This window comes from Leopardus geoffroyi, chromosome D1, assembly GCF_018350155.1.
Source record: "Leopardus geoffroyi isolate Oge1 chromosome D1, O.geoffroyi_Oge1_pat1.0, whole genome shotgun sequence".
NCBI classification, from domain to species: Eukaryota; Metazoa; Chordata; class Mammalia; order Carnivora; family Felidae; genus Leopardus; species Leopardus geoffroyi.
The window spans coordinates 68629150-68649634 of NC_059329.1; the positions used below are offsets into that span (position 1 = coordinate 68629150).

At 46.7% G+C, this 20485-nt stretch overlaps 1 protein-coding gene across 2 annotated transcripts in view; it reads right to left on the reverse strand.

Moving 5' to 3' along the window:
- The window catches only part of DKK3 (dickkopf WNT signaling pathway inhibitor 3), a 47545-nt gene that overhangs the window by 20731 nt on the left and 6329 nt on the right, over positions 1 to 20485 (reverse strand). For both annotated transcript variants that reach the window (XM_045484523.1, XM_045484522.1), the window contains exons 3-4: positions 18308 to 18445; positions 15087 to 15170 (exon numbers count right to left, since the gene is read on the reverse strand). In XM_045484523.1, the coding sequence (XP_045340479.1) occupies positions 15087 to 15170; positions 18308 to 18445 (222 nt within the window). The remainder of the gene's footprint in view (positions 1 to 15086; positions 15171 to 18307; positions 18446 to 20485) is intronic.

Genomic DNA, 20485 nt, shown 5'->3' on the forward strand with positions numbered 1-20485 from the left:
GCCTTTTTCAAAATAGGGGGTCTTAAGCTTTTTGTGCCATGGACTCCTATGGCAGCTAAATGAAGCCCATGGACCCCCGCTCAGAATAAGGCATGGTGAATAAAGGAAAACACACAAGACTACAAAGGAAAGTGATTGCACTGAAATACAATTAGCAAAGTATTTTGAGATACAGTGTGTCACGAGTTTCTTTACTAACACACTCAGTAAGTGAGAGCTACTGGCAGGCCTGATGATGACCTTAATTTCTAAATAGTGGTGACTGTAGATGCTGTTTCAAAGCATCTGCAGCAACAGGAAGAGAATTTAAAATTGGTATTGGTCACAAAGGCCCTGCTAATAACACTGTGCTTTGTTGCCTACACTCAAGATTGAGGGAAGCACCACTTTGATTTCAAAGTCCGTGAAGACAAGTGTGTATTTTTTTCCCCAAGAGTTCTATCCAGGTTAAGAAGGTGATCCTCATGCATATCCAAGGTTAAAAATAAAAAGCACGGCTTTTAGTGCCTCAGATGTCAGGCCCTCTTTTAAAAACACATCTCAAAGAATCCCTTCAAGTTTTTTTTTTTTTTTAATAGGAAAAAAAAAAAAAGAAAATTGAAAGCAGCATGAAACAAACACAAAGTTGTTTCCCCCGTGCAGAAAAAGTCGCTTCCTCCGCCCTCTGCCAGGCCGCTGGGTGGGGGAACCAGCCTGGCATTCATCCTGGGCCTTGAATGAGTTTCCAAACCCCAAGTCCTGGCCCCTTTCCTACCCTTAGCAATTATCCTCTCTTCTCCCGACACTACCCACGAAGTTCTACCACAGTGAGGGCTAAAAAGGGGCTTGTGGAATTGTTAAGCCTTCCAAGTTGAAGCGCTTATGTTAATGAGCCTGGAAAAGGCCTTAATATGTTTCAGGTGTGGAAAACACATGCTCTAGCCTCCTTCTGCTCACGAGGGGCCACGTCTTCTTGTGCTTCCCCGTGGTGGGATGGCGGGGTCGGGGGAAAGCTGTGGCCGCATGCAGTGGTCTATGCAAGGTGGTGTGGGCACACCCAGCTTTCCTACGCCCAACACCCCGAGGCGCCGGCGCCGAGAAGTCCAGCCACACGGAGCTGAGACCCAGGCCCCGCGCTCTGGAAGGATCTGCTCCCCCCAGGGTAAGCTCCCCAGGTCTACTTCCTTCCTCAGTCCTCCTTGCTGGGCGAGCCTGGGTAAGTCACCTAACATCACTGGGCCACAGCTTCCTCACCTGCAAAATGAGAATGGGGAAACCTAACAGACTACGTCGCCTGGAAGATGAAAGGTGGTGAGCGTGGCCACCTATCACAGCATGCGCCCCACATTCCGTTGCTGTCAGAGGCCTCCCATCCGGCCCTTCTGGAAGGTGGTGTCGTCCAGAAGGAGCTTTGGCTTTGAAGTAAAACACTTACTTCCAAATCCCAGCTCTGCCACCTCCATGCTGGGTGGCCTTGGCTGGTCACCCTGTGCTTCCTGGTCTTTAACAGGGAGCCAGCACCCTGTTTAAGGCGGGTTTGGTAAGAGTTAAGGAAAAGAGCGTCTATGAAATGGTCACACAGTGCCTGGCACATAGTAGGTGCTCAGTGAATATTCTTTTTCCTTTCATCCTCCCAATCTTAGCAAAGCGCTCACGGGGAGGGGAGCAGCTCTGCCAGGCAGGCACTGAGTGGGACTACTGGCCTCTCTGCTGCCGGGTGTGTGTTCTCTCCGGGGAAGGAGGTCCCTGTACATATTGTCGGGAGAAACACAGGGCCTGTAAGCAATGGGAAAAACAAAAGGGTGCCGGGTGGGGAAACTTGTGCATGTGGGAATAAGCCTACGTCCCGCGGCTTCCAGGACTTGAAAAGGATGGAGTCTGCTGGCCTCCACGCACCTCTAGCCTCCCAGGCACCCAAGGGCCTGGGGCTCAGGCCTTCCTCTGTCTTCCAGCCAGGACATTTTCCGTGCTGACCATACTCGCGAGGCAGTGGGCTCTTACTGCCCTTTGTGCCTGCTCCGTCTTCAGGGAGGCCTTGAATCATGAGACTATGGAAAATTCGGGCTGTTTCCCTGTGGCTGGACTTTCCACATCACATCATTGAGATTTGTCACTGGCCAACTTCAGATACGTGGGCATGCCACCCACTTAAAATGCTTTTCTCCAGTGGTTTAGCATGTTCCTCTTTGGTGGCAGCTGGTCTCTCACCGACCAGTGGTGAGAACAGAAGAAAGTGGGTGAGAGATTCCACGGTTTCCTGAACAACTCTCCTCTGCTCTCCTCTCTGGGTGACCCCAAGGGGTTCCGCCATCCTCAGGAGGGAACGATTCCAGCATTCGCTGCTACGGAGTTGCCCTTTGGGGAGTTTGGTTTTTCATTCTGGGTGTTTAGGGAGGCAGGAAGTGTTTAATGACTCAATGTAAATGACAGGAATGTGGGGCGCCTGGGTGGCTCAGTCAGCTAAGCTTCCGACCTCGACTCAGGTCATGATCTCACGGTTCGTGGGTTTGAGCCCCGCGTCGGGCTGTGTGCTGACAGCTCAGAGCCTGGAGACTGCTTCGGATCCTGGGTCTCCCTCTCTCTGCCCCTCCCCTGCTCACATTCTGTCTCTCTTTCTCTCTCTCGAAAATAAACATTAAAAAAAAACAAAACAAAACAAAATAAAATCAGATAAATGAGAGGAATGTAATGAGAGGTGGAGAGATCATGAGAACCTCTTCAAGCACCTGAAATCACGGCTGCAAACTTGCACGACTTTCTCTATCAGAAATAGATCTATTTATCGAAAAGCCCACAATTTATGCCCAGGTTCACAGCCTGATTCTACCACTCAGTCAACCGTCTACCACTTCAAGAACTTAACTTCTCTACACTCTGGTGTCCTCTGCTGTGAAAGAATACTGACTTCTCAGGATGGTAAAGGATTAGAAGAAAATAAAACCTGTAAAAACCCCTGGTGCACAGCCCGACCAACACGAGGCGTTCAGTAATGTAGACAAATGAACGAAAGCTAACAAACACAGAGGCGGTCATCTTTCTTGCCATCTGCCTGTTTGTAGCTCTTCGCTGACCTTTATCTTCAAGGATTTCTGCTCCTGCTTATATTCCCCAAGTTATTCCTTGGTCATACAGTCCTCATTAAATCTGTGCACTCAACTACTGAGTGCCTACCTCTGGTCAACACAGAGGTGAACGTGACAAAGTCCCTCCCTTCCCAGTGATGAAGGGAGCCTAAGGCCAGCTGAAGGCAAAGCACGTGCTGGCAAACACCCCCACATGTGTGACATCCGTCGGGCACTCCAAAGGAAAGGAGTACCTAGGGAACAGTTCACTGATCGAGATCACAGTCATGCAGGACAGCGGTCTCCATCAGTTTACATATGTCTTAGTAAATTACCAGAAAAAGGCACTCTTATCAACAGCTTAATCTCCAGACACCTCTAGACTCAGTTTCCTGGCGCCCCCACCTCACCTTCCCCTCCATAGTGATGTGGGGAACAAAGAAGGAAATGGTAGGTAAAATTAAATTTCTTCCTGACCTGCAGCCCTTTGACAAATACTTGAGGCAAATACAGACTATAACATTTCTCCAGGAACTCCCTACCGTCTTAATGTTAATGCCTTGCTACAGAGAAACAGCCTTATCTTGACAAGAGGAAGGCCTCTCGTATCTTATGAGTCTTCGTTAGCAGATGCAAGTCCTTCTAGATGCCTCCCCTTGGCCTTTACCTCCCCCAACTCCATGGATATAACCTCTCACTCTTCACAACCCCAGTGCAGCTCTTTCTGCCCACGGGTCCTGTCCCGTGCTTTAATAAAATCACCTTGTTGCACCAAAGACATCTCAAGAATTCTTTCTTGGCCGTTGGCTCTGGCCCCCCAGCACCACTCCAAAACCCCATCACCAGGGCTCATGGTCTTCTAGACCCTTCTCCCTGCTGCCACTTTATGAACTTCTGATTTTCTCCCTGGGCCTGAGAAGACCCTTCCCCATCGGTCTTCATCATCTTTCTCAGCATTAGGCAGACCGTCTTCTCTGTTACTAATCTTTGGAGATGTGGCACCCAGAAACCTGCTTCCTCAACAGGAAACTCCAGGTCCACAATGTATTAAAAACCTAACTGGACAATAAAGTCCCAACTCCATGATTTGGAGAAAATTCATTTCTGTTTTCTCATTTTATTTTAATGTTTTTTTTTTTTTTTTTTTTATGTTTGAGAGAGAGACAGAGTGCAAGCGGGGGAGGGACAGAGGGAGAGGGAGACAGAATCTGAAACAGGCTCCAGACTCTGAGCTGTCAGCACAGAGCCTGACGCGGGGCTCGAACCCACAGACTGTGATAATCATGACCTGAGCCAAAGCTTGAAGCTTAACCGACTGAGCTACCTAGGGGGCCCAACTGTTTTCTCATTTGTAAAATGAGAGGTTTGGTCTAGAGCAGGAATAAGAAATGGATGTCAAGTATAGTGCTTTTCCAACTGATTTCCAGTGGCTGCTTGAAGTGCTGGGTTGTCTCAAGTTCCAAGGCCCTATCTGGGCTCATTAGGAAGTAACTGCAATGGCTGCCAAAGTCATGGTGGTGGGGGAGGGGGGAATGGCAGTGTTGTGCCACCTGCTTTCATCCCTAGTCTACAGGAGCTCGAAGGTCCCTGATAAAATTTTCCATTTATAACTCTGTGACTCAGTGCAATATCGTTTTACTTTATCTTTGGCATGAGGACTGTCTTCATACACAACAGCTTTCTCATCTGCTTTATTTAGCACCTCAGCAGCCATCACCTGAGAAACTTTCTGAATTACTGTGTTTCAAGTGGAGCAACTTTACAACAAAACAAACATATTTATTGATTTGTCACAGTCCAGAAAGCTGCTTCCTGTCCCCAGGGGTCCGGGAAAGCAGGTCAGAAGGAGAATTTACATTTACTGGATATCTATTAAGTGCCAGATGCTTTCTACACATTGTCTCTTCTAAAACACCCTTGGGGCAGTCACTGAATCCTTTCACAGAGCAGGGACCAGCGCTCAGAGCAGTGAGGGAAGCCCTTCCCCTCCTTCCACAGGATTCCAACCCATGGCACTTCGCGACTCCAAATTCCACTGCACTGTGCTCCCTTAAATGTGCCCAATGTCTTGTTTCTTCTTATTCTTCCAGGAGGTGGAGGTGAAAGATGAAGCTAACGGCAGTTCTAGACTGAGCCATGAGATGTGTGCAAACATTTAGATGGCCCCATCCCCAGCCATCATTCCCATGGTTTTCCCTCCAGTCTGCTGGAGCTGTCACCAAGAGCAGACGTTCCTGCCTGACTGGGAGGCCAGCTAAGCTCATCAGATTTGGGGGCCTGACGGTGAGTCCCCTTCCTTACCCAGGTCCCCTCCACTGGCCCTACCTCTGATCCAGAGGACGACAGGGCATGGCCAGGGCCTCCACTGGCACTGTCCTCTGTCCTTCCTCCCAGGAAAGCCCTCCCTACCACCAGTGGGAATTCAAACACTGCTGCCACCACCACACGCTCTCCCCGGAAGTCAGAGACCCCACCTGAGCCCCCGGGAGTCTGTGGTTCCCCCGGCAGGAAAGTGGGAGGCCTGTGGAGCCTCCATGATTCTTCTAGGAGACTCTGTTGGGGGGTCTTGTAAAGGAGGCAGGGGACAGGGCATAGATTAAAAATGGTCAAGAAAATCACATCTTTGGATCCCAGAGATGAATCTCCAAGATGGAGGCTGGCCCTGCATGCAGCCAACCTGGAGCTAGAGGCTGGGGCCAGGGTGGGAATCTCTGGGCAATGGCAGCAGCTACACCTCAAAGACATCTCCTGAGGCTGTGGCTGTCACACTGCAGAGGCCACACTGCCTTGACCAAGGGCAGCAGAGCCCAGGAAGTTTTATCCAGCCCTTCTGCTCAGATTGGGCCCTCGAGTCCCCCAGCGCCTGCAGTCATGGAAACCAAGAGATAAAAAAATGTCCCACCTCATGCCCCCCTGGTGGGAATGGACAATAGGTCGGCTGCTGTGGGAAACAGTATGAAGGTTCCTCAAAACATTAAAAACAGAATTACAATATGACCCAGCAATTCCAGTTCTGGGTTGATACCCAAAAGAACTGAAATCAGGGACTCGAAGATAGTATTTGCACGACCCCTGTTCACAGCAGCATATCGGCAATAGCCCAGAGGTGGAAACAACCCAAGTGTCCACTGATGAGTGAATGGAAACAAAATGGCATGGGCATACAACGGGAATATTACTCAACATTACAAAGGAAGGAAATTTTGATACATGCTACAACATGCTAAGTGAAATGAGCCAGTCACCAAAAAAAAAACCCAAACCTAAACAAAACAAAAAACAAAAACAAATACTGTATGATACCACTCATAGGAGCTACCTGGAGAAGTCAAATTCCTAAGAGACAGAAAGCAGAAGATTGGGGGTTGGGGTTGGAAGAAAGGATGCTGTAGGGAGTTACTGTTTAATGGGTACAGCGTTTCAGTTCTGCAAGATGAAAGGATGTCTGGAGATTGGTTGCACAATGGTGTGAATGTACCTACTACTGAGCTATGTACATAAAAATCATTGGGCACGATAAATTTGATGTTGTATGTATTTTACCACAATTTAAAAAAAATGGTCCATTAAGTGTACGGGTTTTGGGAGTTTGGGAATCAAGAAGACGTGAGGGATGTGTTTTGTGTTTTTTTTTCTTTTAGTACAGGCTCTGCTTGTACAACTTCTCTGAGCCTCAGTTACTTCATCTGCAAAATGGGGTCAGTAGGTATCTGCCTTGTGTGGTTCCCACGCAGATTATGTAAGGGGAAGTTGGTCAGCTCCTAAGCACAGTGCCTGGCACACAGCCAGGACTCCACAAATGGCAGCTCTTCCCTTCATCATCATCTATTACTATTAGTGTCATTATGGTCATTAGTTATTACTGAGCACTCCATACATCACAGCACCGATGGGGTGGTCTGAACTGTTACCAGGATTTTCCCTGAAAATGAGGGGGGGAGGGTGGTAACTTTCTGGCCACTTTCAGCACCATACAGACTAAATGAGGGAATACGGTGGGATGTTGTGGCCCTTGGTATTATTTATTCCCCCTGATGTTACTTTTAAAATAACACAAAGTGGGTTCATGAGCTTTGGGAGTTATTCAGAACAATGCCAAGGGGCAAGGAAGGGCAGAGCCACATATCTTACAGCCAGGATGCAAAGGTCCTATGGTGAATGTTGCTCAGGCTGCTCTGGGGGAGGGTCCTTAGGTCCCAGTAGCAGCAGACAGCCACACACCTACATGGAGAGCTCTCCAGCCCCGGACATGCTCGGGCTGCTCAGAAACCACAGAAGTTGGCTTGTTCTGCAGCAGATGCCGTCAGCCTGATGAGATTTCAAGTTCGATCACTGTCATTTAGCTGGCCTGCCTAGTGGCACCAAGCAAAAGCAGACCATTCCATTTCTAAGTAAACGTTTCCAGATTCCAATCTCTGAGGCCGGGCATTTTGTAGGGCACAAGGGACTCAGACCTTGAACTTCACCAGGATTAAGCAAAACTTTGTCCCCACCAATGAACGTTTCCACTGACCAAACCATGTCTTCCTGGTTCTTTCCTCTGGGGATTGTGTGGAGCCTCAATACACTGTATACACAGTACAGGGCATGTCAAACTGTTTCAGATGCAGGATGTTACCAACTCAGCATGTATGTCTAACTCCTTGGCTGGGCTCTTGAAGCCTTTCCTGATCTAATTTCTGCCTCTCCCCAGCCTCATCTGCTGCTCCCCCCAAGCATGCATCCGCTCTGGCTTTCTAAACTATGCAGTGTTCCTCACACGTGGTCTTATTTCCGTAAGCCTCCCTGGCTTTGAACCAAGAATGTTTCTGCAAGGAATGCCCTTCCTCCCCACAACTGAGAATTCCTAGATATCATCCAAAATACAGCTCAACTGTCACCTCTTCCAGGAAGCCGGCTGAGAAATGTGAAGGGTCTAAGACTTCACCCTGCTTGCAAAGTGACAAGTGAACCTTCCACGGCTTCATGGATGGCAGCAGAAGACAGGAGACCCCTGGGTCAGAGACAAAGGACCTTACTGCTGACAACACAGAAGTAGTATGAGCTTCATGTCTGTGACGGGTCCCCTTGGCTTCAAGTCCCATGGGGCAACCAAGGGGGGCCCAGGTGGGTGCTGTGCATTCAGTGGGTGTGCATCAGAGCTGAGGAATGTCCGGCTTAGAGAACCCGAATCTTTTATAACAGACTGCAGTCAAACCTGCCCTCTGCCCAGGAGGAAGAGCCATCTCTATCTTCCAAGGCTGTTTTCTGTACAAACATCCTTGAAAAGACAGTCTGGAGCAAAAGGGCAATTAGTGCCTCTGTTTATAAAATGAGCACAAATGCCACAGACTATGAAGGAGTGTCTCCCAAAAAAGTCCTCCCTGGCTACCTGATATGGCAGCGGCACAGTGCTCCCTCCCATCATGCCCCGTATGACCTCTGCCTTAGGAAGAAATATGAATTCACGTTATGACCTGTGTATTTTTTTTTTGGCCTACTACCAGCCTGGGTGCTCTCTGAAGTCAGGGACTGTCTTTTCTGTTTATCTGTCAGACACAAAGGAGTGCTCAATAAATGTGCAAATAAATGAATAAGTTGAATAATTAATATTGGGAATTTTGACAGCTGTGGTTTTGGGGTAATCAGATAAGGACAACAAATGTCTAGCATTTACTGACCGCTTATTCTTACGTTCTACACAATGTGTGGCTTTTTTTTTTTTTTAACCTGGATTATTTTTATCTTATCTACAGGGCAACACTACATGGAAGGTACTTTCATTAATACCGCTGTACCTATGGAGAAACTAAGGCTTAGAGCAGTTAAGGCATTTAATCAAAATCACACAGCTCATGAGCCATAAGGCCCACACTTTGAACTGGATCCGCCTGGACCCAAGCCCTTAGCCACCCCACTGAAATGCTTCTCCTACAGGAGGCAACCACGCATTTGTCTGGAGTGTGGGGGGAGAAGGGGGGAGGCAATGATTATCTTTTCGTGTTTACAGGGGTGGAGGCAGTCGCCTGCACGTCACTGTCACCCCCTCCCCAGGGTGACTTGTACACTGAACGCTGGGATAGTTTCCACCAGAACTTCTCACCTTCCTAATCTGCCCCACAGTGGGGCAGATGCTTTTTGGTCTTGGGAACAGTCTGGAATGCAAAACTGACCTTGCTCCCTGAAAAGGGGAGTAAGGATGAGATAAATCTGTGGAGCCTCTATTTGCTACAACTTCTAACACTCAGACAGCCATTGCCCTGAACCTACCGGTATCCAAAGAAATAGAAATAAAAAAAAAGGCTCTAGATGATCACCCGTTGTAACACCCACTATAGATGAGGGTTGGTGGAATACAGTCCCAGAAATTGCTAAGAATAAAAGTAGTACAATCTTTCTGGAGGAAAATACGGCACTATCTCTCAAAATAGTAAATTTTGGCTTAGTAAATTTAATTTTTAAAATTTACACAATGAAAATACTTGCAAAATCATTTAAAAATATAGACAGATGTGGGGTGCCTGGGTGGCTCAGTTGGCTAAGCGTCAGACTTCGGCTCAGGTCATGATCTCACGGGTCATGAGTTCGAGCCCCGAGTCGGGCTCTGTGCTGACAGCTCAGAGCCTGGAGCCAGCTTTGGATTCTGTGTCTCCCTCTCTGTCTGCCCCTCCCCTGCTCATGCTCTCTCTCTGTCTCTCAAAAATAAAAAAAAAAAATGTTAAAAAATTTTTAAAAAATATGTAAACAGATGATTATGGCAAAATTATAAATAATTCATATGCTCCTCTTAAAAACATTTTTAAAATATAGAGATAAAGGAAAAGTCTCTGCAAATTTCAATTCCTCCAGAGATATCTACTATTAATGATTTAGCACATATTTTGCTCAGCTTTTTAGGCATACTTTTCTTTCTAAAAATAAGGTATTTTTATATGCTGTATGTGTAAAGTGTATTTTATATACTTTATATAGTATACACACTGTTCTGCGATTGCTTTTTTCACTTAACATTGAATTGAAGACATCCTTTCATATTAACTTCTATGAAACCTAAATGAAACGCATTTGTGTTAACTTCATAGTATTTTCATGTTGCATGTGGCATCATGTATATTTCATGAATTCCTTCTTGAAGGATACTTAGGTCGAGGAGAGTACAATTTAATACGGCCAGGTTATAGCTCAAAGAGAAATGCCTACTTCTCCTTCAAATCCACTCACCCACATCAACTTTATTTGGGACTGTTTATCCATTTCTCAGAATGATCCAGAACTCTTCGATTTTTCCTAAATTTTTTTTCCTGCTGTATTAAGGCATGAGGGCCCTAAACTTGGCCAGAAATCACAAAGTCAACTCAAACTATAAATCTAGAAATGCAAACATACCCAGATGTTTGGTTACAGGACTGGAGACCTGCACATTCACACAAGACTATGCTATCACCCTTACAACCCAAAGTCGGCTGTTTTCTATAGAAACCAGTATACATCCTGCCAGCTTCCCGGAACTTGTCAGCGCCTGACTGTCACCTATTCTTGTCATTCACTGTGTCCCATCCTTCCTTCAGTGTGTATCCCCAATGCCCAAACCAGACACAAATGACTGGCAAGGACAAGATGGGGGCAGGGTGAGTCAACCTGAGCACAGAGCTTCTGGCAAAGCCCATGACTCAGAGGGTGAGGCAGGCCTCAGAAGAACTTAGCCCCAGGCTTTAAACATCAAAGCAAAGAAGCCAGTGGAGGCCTTTTACACATACCCTCAGCTGCCAAGCAAATTCCATTCTTTTTCCAGCAGGTTGCTGGGAACCAGAGGAGAAGCCAATTAGAACCCAGTTTTAATTACTTTTCAATAATCACAAGCCTTACAAAGAGCTTTTATAAACCCTGCCTTCCTAGATTCTCACCCAATTTTGTCAACCAGAGATTATTAGCCCCATATGACAAATGAAGAAACCGAATCACAGAGGTCAGAATTTGTAAGGGTCAGGGCAGGGTTTGAACCCAGGTTCAGACTACCTTGTTCAGACTTCAATCAGCCTGGACACAGACAGGGAAGGAAGGGCTGTATTTCCCGGGACTTGGCCACCCCTGCCTCCCTGTCCAACAGGACTCCCAACAGGAGGCAAGGACTTTGGGAGCTGACCGAGTTTCTCTAACAGACTCATGCCCTGCCCAATGCATTTCTGTTAAAATACACCTCCAGTGACTTGTTATCATGGTGCCCTCAGCAATTCCACTAAATTGATAAGGGCGACTCCAGCATCAAATATCAGGGGATGGGGAGCAAATGAAGCTGATACCCCACCTGTGTTGACTCTGTGATGAATGAACGTTTGGAAGCAAAGGAGAACCTGAGGCCTAATGGAGAAGGGGGTCAACTAACCTCTTTTCTTCTCTCACATGCTTGGTGGGTCTGTCTCTCAGGGCTTTGAGGTGACCAGATGTTTACCATTCAAGGGGAAACAAACCAACATAAGTCTTCAAAAAGTCCAGCCATGGTTTACCATTCTACTTCCCCAGACTTCGACACAAAAAAACAAAGTACCCTCACAAAAGAGAAGACATTTGGTTTCACACTTGTGGAGAATTCCATTGTCACTGTCCATAGACCACCATCTCTAGTAAAAAAAGGCACTGTCTGCATTGATCATTCTCTGGGACAAGGGAGTCTTGGTCACTCAAACTGCTACCATCTGGATGTTTTGGGTAGTGAAATGTACCTGTGGTCTCCTAAGTCTTGAGTGGTATCTTGGAGTTGGTTGTATGTGATTGGATGTGTAGGTTCAAACTAGGTATAGTCAGCTGGAAAAACAAACTCACTCTTCTAGATCATATTCGAATGTGAAAACAGAAAAGGCAGCAAATGCATGATGTGCTAAGCTTTGTAGTTGTGAGCCGTATTTTAATGAGAGGACATGTCCCTTCAAAATGGTGCCTTGGCTAATTGGGCGAGATGCTTCATGTTTGGGGACACTGTTCTATAAATAAAAGCTTCTCGTTTATGCATAATGGCTTGTCCGCTCTCTGGCTTCCGGCACGCCACTTTCTTCCTAACCCCTCCGCTCAAAAGTAGCCCAACATCAATCAGCCCACCCACTGGCCCGTGAAGCGAGCCGGGCTGAGGGCTTAGAACAAAAGCCTCACAGAAAGACGTCAGACCCCATCACCATCGCAGGGGCGCTCAGGTGAAATAACAAAACGCTTTCACATCTGAATGTAAAAACAGACCAAGACCTTGCACATACTGGGCTAAATTTTCTAGACAGCCATATAGTATTACTGTCTGTAACTTTCCATGGGCCTCCTGGGGTTACCATACATATTAATACACATTGCAGCATTTGAAGAAAGGAAAATATGGAGTGCACGGTGATTATTTTTAATTGAATTCATCTGGGCGTTTTAAATCCTGAAACTTCAGCCCCTGTTTACACTATTTGAAGGTTTGAACAGCATAGCATTTTGTTCTTTTGAATAGCAAATCTCTCTTTTCCATTTCAGAGAAAGTTTCTTCAGCGTGTAATGCATTTCAGGGCCAACTGTAAAAATCATTATATTACGAAACTAAGGAACGGGACAGTGGTGACAATGTTCGTCCGTTTGCAAAAATCATTATATTACGAAACTACAGAATGGGACAGCAGTGACAATGTTCGCCCGTTTGCGTCCCTTTGAAGGAAATCTAGTCTTTATGGCTTCCTATTCACTAAAAGGAGTACCTCGTTTCTGTAAAGATGATGCCCAAGCCCCAGCTCAGTTGTGTTGGAACAATGGTGACCCAGGAACCAAGGAGGAGTTGAATGGAAGAATTCTGTGGGCATTCGATACTAGATCTTGCTTCTCTGACTCTTGAGAAGCCACACCAACAATGAGAGAGGCTCTGTTGTAAGGTACACATGCCACCATTTCTGCCACATGATAGCCCTTCCACAGGTGACTTCAAAAGTCTCCAGTCTGTTCTCTAAAGACAACGGGACTCGCCAGACACCGGCCAGTCAAGTATCCGATGCCCCAAATCTCCCTTCTAGATAAGCAAAGTGGAATTTATTCCCACAGAGAAACTCAAGGAGTTTCTTGAGCAGAAATCAAGAACTGGGTTTCTATGATCTATCCCTTCCCGTCAACCTGCATTCACAAGACCGGTTTGGGATTATATGCTGCACAAGGGCGCTGTGGGCCCTCCATCACAGGATGGACACAGGAGACTGTGCGGGCGGGTGTGGGGATTCTGGGCCTCCCAGCTGGCCCCGGAGCACGGACACACATGGGCACACAAGGCCACGCACACCGGGGGCAGCTGGGAAGTGAGCTCACTGGTGGCGGCACACAAGTGTGGCCCAAGCACATTCTCAGCATCTTCAAGATCTTGTTTCTCCCTGACCTCCCCCCGCCCCGCCCCGCCACTCTCAGGGCCTCAGTTCCCTTCCCACAGGGCTCAAAACCTGACACATTCACCTCACTTGGAGGGCAAAAGAGGAGGCATGGGGTGGGCCTCTGGCAGGTGTTCATCATAAGGCCCGGGGAAGCTTCCCGGAAAAAGGATGTACCATTGTACAATAACATGCTTTTTTTTTTTTCTTTTTTCTCATACTTGACAACAGAGACATTTTTGCTAGTTCACAGCCCTGAGCGTTCTGTTTCCCCCACCCTTTCTATTGCATGGTTTCTGCTGAGGCTTTCCTTCCCTCAAGGGGCCCCAAACAGAGACCTAAATGTATAACACTCTGAAGCTTTTCCCTCTTGGTACCATGACCACATCCTGTGGCTGTTTGTCTGTCTGTTTTTGTTTTCTTTTTTTGCTTCCCTCTCTCTCTTCCCACCTTTGAAGTGCAGCCTCTCTTCCTTCCAGACCGTCCTTCGACCCTACCTTCACTTCAAAGGCTTCTGTGACCAGGGTGACCCAACTCGTAAGTGACAAACCCCTGCTTCCAGCCTCCGCTGCTAGAGCTCTTTCCATTTCACTACAGAGCTTGCCCCCAGGTCCCTTGAATGGTGGGTCGCCACTATCACACACAACCAACTGGACCCCCCAGCCTGAGGTAAATGTCTGAGCACCGTGCCAGAACCAAGCAAAAAGGACCCACCAACTGCCAACCACATCAGCACCACCTCCCTAGCTGTTGTGGGTACACTGCTACCCTTCCTATGAGAATACCAAAAGAAGTGAAGAAAAATCCTTGATCCCCTGTGAAGGCCAGGGATGCGTTCCGCACGTTGGAGGGTAAGAACGTGTGGTTAAAGTCTGTGTCAGGAACCTGGGGACAGACAGGCTGGTTCTTGGGGTCCCCATAGAGGAAGCACATTTTTACCGCTGACCATGTCACATGGCAGTCACCTTGTCCACTCCTCACCAGGCATCTGCATCTGAAGCCAGCCACCTCTCTGAGAAGGTAAAGTACAGGTGAGCCACCTGGGGCCTGGGAGTCTGGACACCAGTGACTCCAACTAGGTCATCTCCCGACCGGTACCCAGGCTTGCTTCCTGTGAAATATGCCCCTTCCAACATTAGAACTATGTGGTTCTATAAAAACCATGCCGCCATTGGACAAAGCAGCAGGCCACTGTGTAGTAGGAACAATCACAAGTGGCCAGAGCATGAGGTCTGGAGAAGGAGGACAGCCCTTTTCCCTTAGACCACGGGCTTCCCTGTGAGGTCTTCTTGCTCTCAAACTGCCTGACCAGGGCTGGGCTTGTAAGAGGCCTGGCCACACCCGAGGTTCTGGGGATTCCAGGTTGGATGCATCAGATCTCATGGCCAGAGCCCCCAATCAATGTACTTGGTACCTCCTTTATTCCCTTTCAAGGCTGTGGGGGAGCCATGCAAATACCAACTGAATCTCATTTCCCTGTTGTTCCTGATGCAGAGAGCACTGAGCCAGAGCCTGTTACCAGACTGCATCGCTCCGGCCAGAAATGCAGGCATCTGGGTATCTTGGTAGAAAGGAGGCAGAAGAGGCGAATGAGAGTCAGCTCCCTTCTGCCCACAGCCTGAAGTCTGGGTCACCCGTCACAAGCTAAACAAAGGTGTGCACCTCCGGGGTGAGCCCAAGAGAGAGGACAACTCACGTGGCTCCTTTTGGCTTCTTCGTCTCCCACAGACGTGATGACTGTCTCCGAAAAGACCGTCTGTCCAGTCTGGTTGTTGGTGATCTACGGCAGAGCAAGTATAGTGAGCATGCAACAGAAGGAACTCTGGGCACATCCCACAAGCTGGTTTCTTTCTTCCATTTTCTGAAAGCAGGGGCATCTGCCAAAATAGAGAGAATGCCCACTCCCCCTTTCGTTCTGAACTCCACCAGAAGCCATCAGACAGACGGCCTCCTCTCTGTGCCGTGATAAGGAACATAATCGAGTCTACCTCATAGGGTTGCTATGCAGAGCACTGGGGAGGTCTGTGCAAAGCCCTCGGCACAGAGCCGGTCATCGAGCACATACTCAGCACTGGCTGCTTTTATTGTTCTTGGGGCTCGTCACCTGAAACTCAACGTCAACTTTCTTTTCAACAGTGACAGGTCTGGGTGTCTAATCAAACATCTCTCATGAGAAGCAAGCAGGCTTTACCCACAGCTACCCCCTTCCTGATTCTGGCGTAGTATTTTATCAAGAAAGTGCTTAAGTACAATGGGAGGCTCCCTTATCTGGGGTCTGGATCTGATTCTGTAACCAGCAGCAGGCGCCTCTAAGCTGAGCCCCCCAAATCCTGACAGGCACCGCGGGCCACTTCTGCCCCACCAAAGGCCCTGTCTATCGAACGCTTGTGCTGGTGGTGAAGAGCAGAAAGGATGTCCGCCCAGGAGACGGGAGATCTGTGTTCTTCGAGCCTCGGCTCAGCTACCAACAGCCATCTAGCATGCAACCAGGAACAAGCCACTTCTCTGATTCACAGTGTCCTCATTACTAGGTCATCTGTAAAGTTCCTGCCAGCTCTAATATCACAAGGAGGCTGCATCCAGAACAAAATGGAAACTCAGCCTAATCTGTCACAGTGGATCCAGCTGACGTTCTGAAGAGATATATTTTAACCAACATATATACATACACACGTATATATATAACACATAATCAACATATATACATATATGTAATATAATATATAATCAACACACATATATATACACACATATAAAATTAAGAGCGAGTGTGAGTGGAGGTGGGAGGGGCAGAGGGACAGAGAGAGAAAATCTTAAGCAGGCTCCACACTCAGCACAGAGCTCGATGAGAGGGTTGATCCCATGACCCTGAGATCATGATCTGAGCCGAAATCAACAGTCAGACGCTCAACTGACTGAGCCACCCAGGCACCCCTTTAACATTTTTATCTTGATAAATCTCCACTCCAGCAAATAAGCAGTGTCTTCTTCCTCTATGCCAGATTTTTGCCAGATAAACTGATGGTATATTTTTAAAAATTCTATGGTTCTATACATGCAGGACTTCTTAAAGTCTTTAGTATATATTAGTGTGCATTTTTCTATCTCTAGGAGGAGAAGTAAGGAAAATGTTTTCAAAATATGTTTCACCACCCCCCACTCCCTCTTTCATGAAGCATTGCATAGGACAGGTGCTCCATGGAACCTACTGGAGAACTAGTACACTGTGCTAATAACATAAATTTACTGAAAAAAAAAAAAAAGGAATATAAGAACTTGCTGTTGCAAGCACTTTGTAGTTTACAATGATCTCTCATGTACTTTAAACTATTTGCCCCTCATGCTACTGTCACGTATGAATTGACATACTTATTTCATAAGTATGGTTAGTGAGGGACATAAAATTTAAATAATTTTTCAAAATCATACTAGTTACTGGAAGGACTCACACTTGGGTATTCCAACATCTACAAGAAGCATCCTTAAGTAGCCAAAACTGTTATTGTCAAAAAGAATGACTTAACATTGGTTTCGACAAAGATAAAACAGTGACTTTTGGAAACATTCTGCAGTCCTCAGATGAGCAATGCTAAAGGATTTTCTTTTCAGTGAGTGACTCATTCATTTATCTGGGGGTGACGGGGTACACTCTGAAGCTGGGCCCATCAGTAGGCAGCAGGAGAAGAGCCACATAAAGGCTACTTTACAGTCAAGGCAATGGCCCATAAAAATTGACCCCTTTATGCTCTATGACACACAAACGCTATTGTTTCAACCAAGTCATTACCTGGGCCTTTGAACAAAAGTGAGACTCTCTCGTGAGAACCATCAGGCCCTGTGTATACGAGTTGAGATGAGATTAGAGGTCAAGCTCCTTGATGCTAACGATAGGACATCAACTCAACAGCCTCTACAATGACCCTGGATGTCTGCACGCCAGACTCTCTTCAAGAGAAACCAGGCTCACAAGGTTTGCCCTCACGGTCCTGCCTAAGTCACGATGGCGACCTCTCACTCCAGGGCAGGTTAATGCTATGTGCCTCTGGATTTCTGGTGTTTTCTTCCTCAAGTCAGGTAATGAATGAACCTGCTTGCTCTTCATGCCAGACATTAAACAAAGAACACTTAGACATGGGGCAGGCTGGGAAAAACTCTGCTATGGGAGTTTGAATGGATAACCAGCAAATGAAAAGATGTTCAATCTCATGGCAATAGAGGCTTTCCATTCTGAAGATGGAGTGTATCACATTCTGAGTTCCTCCTAAGGAAACAGTGAAGATCTATTCACCAAACATGAACTCTATTTCAACTCTCTACTAAAACATACATTAAAACCTATGAGATAAATTCCTCAAATTCAATACTAGAGACGTACCTCTCTAGACACTTGTTTGCACCCTTTTTTTTTTTCAAATGATAAAAACCCCAGACCATTCCTTTGCAATTGGACTGGCAGGCAGCCTAGAGTTGAATTTATTACTTGCATGCAAAAGCAATTTAGGTTTTTGATACGTACACCACTCTCCCACTTAAACAGCTCCCTTACTCCCTCTGGTTTTGTTTTTTTTTTTTTCCAACGTTTATTTATTTTTGGGACAGAGAGAGACAGAGCATGAACGGGGAGGGGCAGAGAGAGAGGGAGACACAGAATCGGAAACAGGCTCCAGGCTCCGAGCCGTCAGCCCAGAGCCTGACGCGGGGCTTGAACTCACGGACCGCGAGATTGTGACCTGGCTGAAGTCGGACGCTTAACCGACTGCGCCACCCAGGTGCACCCTCCCTCTGGTTTTTAATCTGTGTTTTACCAACCTTGTTTGTATTTTTGGCTTATGGATCAAATTTGTAAACAAGACCTTAGTTCTCTGATGGGGCGGGGTGCTACAGAAAGGAGAACGTGCTGGCCCTGGCCACGCTTACCTTGTGAATTTCTCGGTGCACGTGGATGGTATTATTTCCAATCTTGGTTTCTGTGTTGGTCTCATTGTGATAACTGGAAGGTAATTTTGCCACGTTCACTTCTGACGATGTTTTAGCAGCAGCTTCTTCTGCTTCCATCTATTAAATCAATGAACTTAATGAGCAAAATTGTTTTCTCTTGATACAAACCATTCCACTAGAAAAAAAGAAAACCACTTCTCTTTTCCTTTTCTGCAATTACAAATAATGGTAGCAATAGATACCATTAAGTGAATACCCGCTACAATAAGACACGGCACTAAATGTTTTACATATGTTATAGCCTTAAATCCCACCTCCCTAGGAGGTGGGTGTGAATGTACCCATTTTACAAATGGGGAGAGTAAGGCTCAGGGAGACTGGATAACTCCCCAAGACTATCAGTGAAGGGCATCACTCATCATCAGGGAAATGCAAACCCAAACCACAATGAGATACCACCTCATAGCTGTCAGAATGGCTAAAACCAAGAACACAAGAAACAACAAGTTGTTGGTGAGGAGGTAGAGAAAAAAAAAGCCTTCATGCACTGCTGGTGGGAATGCAAACTGGTGCAGTCATGATGGAAAACAGAATGAAGGTTCCCCCCAAAACTGAAAACAGAATTACTGTATGATCCAGTAATTCCACTACTGGGTAGTTACCCGAAGAACACAAAAACACTGATTCGAAAAGATATATGCACCCCTATGTTTACTACAGCATTATTTACAATAGCCAAACTAAGGAAGCAGCCCGAGTGTCCATTGATAGATGAGTGGATAAAGAAGATGTGGTACACACACACACACACACACACACACACACACTGGAATATTATTCAGCCATAAAAAACAATGAAACCTTGCCATTTGCAACAACATGGATGGAGCTAGAGGGTATAATGCTAAGTGAAATAAGTCATTCAGAGAAAGACAAATACCAGAAGATATCACTCAAATGTGGAATTTAAGAAACAAAACAAAAAAACAAAGACAAAAAAGAGACAAACAAGTGGCTCTTAACTATAGAGAACAAACTGGTGGTTACCAGAGGGGAGATGGGTGAGGGGATGGGTGAAACAGTGAATGAAGTGAATTAAGAGTATACTTGGGGCGCCTGGGTGGCTCAGTCGGTTGAGCATCCGACTTCAGCTCAGGTCATGACCTCGCAGTTTGTGAGTTTGAGCCCCGCGTTGGGCTCTGTGCTGACAGCTCGGAGCCTGGAGCCTGCTTCGGATTCTGTATCTCCTCCTCTCTCTGCCCGTCCCCTGCTCATGCTCTGTCTCTCTGTCTCTCAATAATAAATAAACGTTAAAAAAATTTTTTTAAAATGTATACTTATCCTGATGAACACTGAGTGATGTGTAGAATTGTTGAATCACTATATTGTACACCTGAAACTAATATTATACTGTATGTTTACAGAAATTAAAAATAAAAAAATTTGGGGCGCCTGGGTGGCTCAGCAGGTTGAGCATCCGACTTTGGCTCAGGTCATGATCTCACAGTTCGTGGGTTCGAGCCCCACGTCAGGCTCTGTGCTGACAGCTCGGAGCCTGGAGCTTGCTTCAGATTCTGTGTCCCCTTCTGTCTCTGCCCCTCCCCCACTTGTGCTCTGTCTCTCTCTGTCTCTCAAAAATAGATGTCAAAAAAAAATTTTTTAATAAAAAAATAAAAAAAATCACTGTAGGATATCCACAAGACACATAAAAAGAAAAAAAAAAGACTGTCAGGAAAGGGCAGACGTGGGATCTGAGCATGCTTCCATTGAACGGTCTTGACCCTTGTACACCCGCTGTTGGTGCCCCGTCCATCTCCCCATGACCTGCATCCAACTCCCTTACGTGCCAACAACCAGCTTTGTCTCTCTCTGGCAGCTCAGCGTGCTCAGTCTGCACAGACCTCAAGCGCTGGGGAGTTAATACCCCAGGAACCATCCTCAATCAGTGAGCCAAAGGCTATGCCGGTAAGTACCCCACCCCCCTCTCCCCGAGAAGGGGCAGAGTCTCTCTGACGCCCAGTGGGACTGAACCCCAGTGGTGCCTCAGTGCCTAGCAGTAACCTGCTCATTAGCACAGTCTCTATTCCTTCTCTTCTCCTCCATCTTACTTTCCCACTTCCTTCTAGTATTTCTGGGATCACTTCCCAAATAAATTAT